This window comes from Sinocyclocheilus rhinocerous, unplaced genomic scaffold, assembly GCF_001515625.1.
Source record: "Sinocyclocheilus rhinocerous isolate Xijiao unplaced genomic scaffold, SAMN03320098_v1.1 scaffold457, whole genome shotgun sequence".
Classification (NCBI taxonomy): domain Eukaryota; kingdom Metazoa; phylum Chordata; class Actinopteri; order Cypriniformes; family Cyprinidae; genus Sinocyclocheilus; species Sinocyclocheilus rhinocerous.
In genome coordinates, this window is record NW_015661996.1 from 9,344 (window position 1) to 14,071 (window position 4,728).

Consider the following 4,728-nt stretch of genomic DNA (forward strand, 5'->3'; position numbering starts at 1 on the left):
TTGTATTTTGTTGTTGCATTCAAGCAATTGACGCCTAACTGCCGCTAATTCAAAAGTGAAAGTAAAATGCGCACGGCATTTTTAAGCTATTTAAAAGCGAAGGAAAGCGAGGAAAAGAGGGAAAATTCAAACAAACTAAAAATTAACAATTGCTTTACTCCGAATTGCCGCTATTTTAAAGTGAAAGTAAAATGGCACGCCGCTTTTACAAGCTATTTAAAAGCGAAGGAAAGCGAGGAAAAGAGGGAACGCCCCGCCCCCGCGGTGATACCGGTATTACCGGTGTTGTCACACGTCGATTAACCGGTGGGAAAATTTCCTCACCGTCACAACCCTAATACCCGCCCGGTCTGTTCTGTTCTCGTGCTCCATTTAGGTGCGCTGCATTCTGATTGGTTCGGATAGCATACTACGGGAGGTCGAGGGAGCGGAAAATCGTGCTGTAAAGCGATTTCGAAATCGCGCATGCTCAAATCGCGATTTTATGACGATTACGATTAATCGCACAGCCCTAGTCTGCTCTGTTTCAAAGATGCTTAGAATAATAGTCTTTCTGATACTACTGCATTTCTCACCTATGTCATCACTACAAGGCAATTTTCTGACAAAGAAAGCCATGCTGTACGAAAACCTAATCTGCGATATGGCTCTCTTAGCTGAGTGGGATGTGATCAGAGCATTCTCCTCTGCATCTTCGGTGCCAAAAGCAGCCGGCAAGAGAGAAGCGGAAAAAAAACCCTGCTCACAAAACCAGACCATCTGGCTATCTGCAGGCTGCTCCTGGCTCTCTTGTCCCCAGCCTGTGCTCCAGTGTCTGGCAGCGCTAGTGTCTGGCAGCGCTGGTGTCTACCTGACAGGACCGACATTACTTGGCTTTCAGAAATGCACATGAAAGGAAACCACATGCAACAATCAATATTATTTGTAAGTTAAGTCTTAATCAATCCCATTTCACCAGATCTCAGTTTGGTCTAGACATGTTGTTCTCAGTTTATTTTATTTCTGCCAAATTTCGCAATCTTACAGTCATAGTCTAAATTCTTTTGGCATCCATTCTCCCGACCCTTTCTGTCTGTGGACAAATTTTTCCGATTATTTATTCCAACACTGAAAAGAGAAAAGAAAAAATGGGAAAGTGGGGGACAGAAGGAGCGAGAGGAGAGAAACAGAGTGGCTCTCACCCATCAGAGGTACAGCTAGCTGTCGTCTGAAGAGTGTGTGTATGCGTTCAAGCTGGGCATTCAGCAGCTCCTGCTGCTCCTGTGATGGAATGCTGCCAGGAGGAGGCTGGAAAACAGAGAAGGGGTTAAAACACCTATACACGACAAAACAAAACACTGTCACCAATCATTTAAAAGATTTATTTAACATCCAAAGTCCTTCTTCTCATTACTATTCATGTAATATTAAATAAACAGTATTTTAGGTCGGCTATTTTCATAGCAATTTAATGCCATGCTGATATTCTGCAATAAATCTGAGTAGGAACCCAGAGTAAATACCTGGACTGTGGAGAGAATAACAATCTCAAACTCCCTGTAGGCCTCCCAGATTGAAGCTCCTTTAGTCATGTGTAAACCCACTGCAGTCAGCGCCCTCTCAAAGATGGAGCGAACGCGCTCAATGCCTCCCTGGGCTCCCATTCCCCCGATGGAGTACTGTACATATTCCAACCAGATCTCTGGACCTGTGGATGGGTTTACCAGTATCTCTTTTTTAATTCCCCAACACAGGTTTACCTCAAAACAATCCATCTTACAATTAAGCAACAATTACATGTTATTTATCACATTATAGGTGGTAACAGAATTAGTGTTTTACAGATAGCTCATACACTTGATCTATTATTACATTTAGAAAACAATACAAAATTTGACCAGTTTCAAAGAACCGAAGAATATGAATACAATTAAGCCACACTTACACACATAATCCTTGACAGCCCTCTCAAACAGCTCGTAGACTTTCTCACGGTCTGATTCGTCTTCTGTCAGGCGGATTTCATCTTTCAGCCAGTCCAGCCAAATCTCTGTTCCAACAAACAAATCAGTCAAACACAGTAACACAATACCCATATCTCCACATCATAAAATCTTAACACTCCTTTACATATTAAATACATGCACTTTCAAAGATTACATATTTTTGCTTATGTTTTTTTTAATATTCATCATAAGCAACAAACTCATTTTCTAATAGCATTTTTTTCCTGCTATTGCAGTCCAGCGCAGTATAAAGATTATCACCTATTATCATGTCCAGTAAATTCATTAGAATCATCATCCCAATTCAAATTGTTTCCTGCAGGGCTGATGCAGAATGTCCTGTTCCTGGAGATCATCATTCCTGGAGAGCGAGGAGTACTCAAACCTCAAGAACGAATCAAAAAATAGCCTGGACTCTAAAAGCACTTGTTGTTCTTTCACATTATATAATATGCTCCAGTCTCTCTGTTGCAAATGTCAGAGAAAAATCTGGCTAACGCACAAAGAGAACAAAGAACAGAAACAAAATAAGGATGCCCCACCTTCAGTCAGAGGAAAGAGTTCGCTCATCTTCTGCCTGGCCTTGCGCAGTCTGTGAAGCTTCCCTTCTTGCTGCAGGAGTTTGATTAGGTCTACATGGCAGTTGTAGTCAAATGCATTGATTGACAGCTGTAGAAATGGCACATGGGGGGTGTTGACATTAGCATTATAACACTCATTTTGTATTTACAAAATGTTCCAACTGAATTGATTCAAGTATTTTGCACAAGTCGACCTAATAAAGTATAAACATGCTAAACACATTCAGCATCAATATGTCAACGTGAGATTACACTACGCAAAGAAAAATCTAAATCATGAAGCATACAAGAAAAATATCATATGATTGCAATGCTTCGAGAAGTATGAAAGGTATGAACTAAATCTTTTGCCTTCTAAACTGCATTACTTCATCAGTACAGATTCTTTACAAACGTAATTGCAGTTCATTTTAAAGGGGTCATATGATGCGATTTCAATTTTTCCTTTCTCTTTGGAGTGTTACAAGCTCTTGGTGCATAAAGAAGATCTGTAAAGTTGCAAACACTAAAGTCTCAAAACCAAAGAGATATTCTTTATAAAAGTTAAGAGTTAACCACGCCTACCTAAAATGGCTCGTTCTAACACGCGAAACTACTTTGTTTGGTCTTCCAAAAGAGGACACGACTACAAATCAGTGGTTAAGTTGTATTTACAACACTGTTCCAGAACAGTTCAACGCACTGGATAGCTGGCCAATCAGAGCACACCTCGCTTTTCAGAATGATGAGCTTTGTAAAAATCGACGCGTTTCAAAAAGGCGGGGCATAGAGGAGAAACAATAATGTACAGTATGTGGAAAATAATGTGTTTTTTGAACTTTAAACCGCATAAACACATTTCATTACACCAAATACACAAAATAATGTTCTTTTTAGCAGCATCATATGACCCCTTTAAAAAATTAGATACAGTGGGATGGGGAAAAACCGCCATAACGTCTTTAGAGATGTTTTTTCAAAGTTGAACTTGCATTAATTTTACATGGCTTTCTAAACATGCCGCTCTCTGCGAGACACGAGTGCAACGCTGATAGATGTCTCTTTAGAAAATGTGATAAATATGCGTTCTGTGTGAACAGCTTGGTTTCAGTTTTGAAGTAAACAACATCTTCTCCACACTGATGCTCTTGTTTTCCGCAATATATGAATGAACAACGTAGCAGCGCCGCATCTAGTGGGTTCAACTGGATAGGCTAACAAAAGCATTGCTAACAAAAACATTCAAATGCAATCAATGACACATACATCGTCATCGCATCTCATGCGCCACTAATAAGGCTGCCTGACGGCTGACGCAGACCTTAAATTCGAATGCAACGTTTTTGCATTCGAATGTGGATTTTTTTTTTTATTTGACGAATATTCAAAATTAGAATGTTTTTTTTGACAGCCCTACTTGGTCATTTCTGTTATTACAGCATGATAAAGGCCTTTTTAAAAGTCCAAGTTTAACATTCTGGCTAGGAAACTAACTGAAGACCAGCTTATCCAAGTTTTACATCTACCTTAATGCATTAGCCAGAAGCTTTTATCCAAAGTGACTTACACTGCAGTGTTTCCCATGCCATTATATTAGGGGGGGCAGCTCACCCCCCCAACGGCACTCCCCGCCCCCCTTGAAGGTCAAGTTAATTTTATTTAATTATATTTTCTCTATAGCGCCAGATCACAACAGAAGTCATTTAAAGTTACCTTTCCGATAGAACAGGTCTATACCTTGTTCTTTTATTAAACAAACTAAATAGCCTTACGTTATTTATCTTATTTACACGACGGCATGTAATTTCGGTCTCTAGTTATGGTCCCGCTCTCTGTATCGCGCACAGCGGAGTTCCGCCCGGATGCGCGTGCGCACACACACGTGCGCGCACACACAAGAGAGCACACTCCCACTCCCACAAGTATTTGTACATATTAAGCCACAAAACGACTATTTAAATATGAATTCTGCGTGTCTCTGTGTTAATGAATGGCGCAGACGTGCGGTTTTGTTTACCACTTGTACTAAAGCACGCGTGACTCTTGCGGTGATTTTAGCACCTGCAGTCTCACTAAATGAGGACATAAATACATGAACAACATTCTCCAGAACTGCTCCAAGAGTCACTTCATCAGCATTTGACCGTTTCATTTGAGTAAAACTATCATCATGTCATACACAC

At 40.4% G+C, this 4,728-nt stretch overlaps 1 protein-coding gene across 2 annotated transcripts in view; it reads right to left on the minus strand.

The window, feature by feature from the left end:
• The window catches only part of LOC107727162 (squamous cell carcinoma antigen recognized by T-cells 3-like), an 11,622-nt gene that overhangs the window by 4,662 nt on the left and 2,232 nt on the right, over positions 1-4,728 (minus strand). For both annotated transcript variants that reach the window (XM_016536950.1, XM_016536949.1), the window contains exons 2-5: positions 2,528-2,654; positions 1,925-2,029; positions 1,503-1,687; positions 1,182-1,287 (exon numbers count right to left, since the gene is read on the minus strand). In XM_016536950.1, coding sequence (XP_016392436.1) covers positions 1,182-1,287; positions 1,503-1,687; positions 1,925-2,029; positions 2,528-2,654 — 523 coding nt within the window. The remainder of the gene's footprint in view (positions 1-1,181; positions 1,288-1,502; positions 1,688-1,924; positions 2,030-2,527; positions 2,655-4,728) is intronic.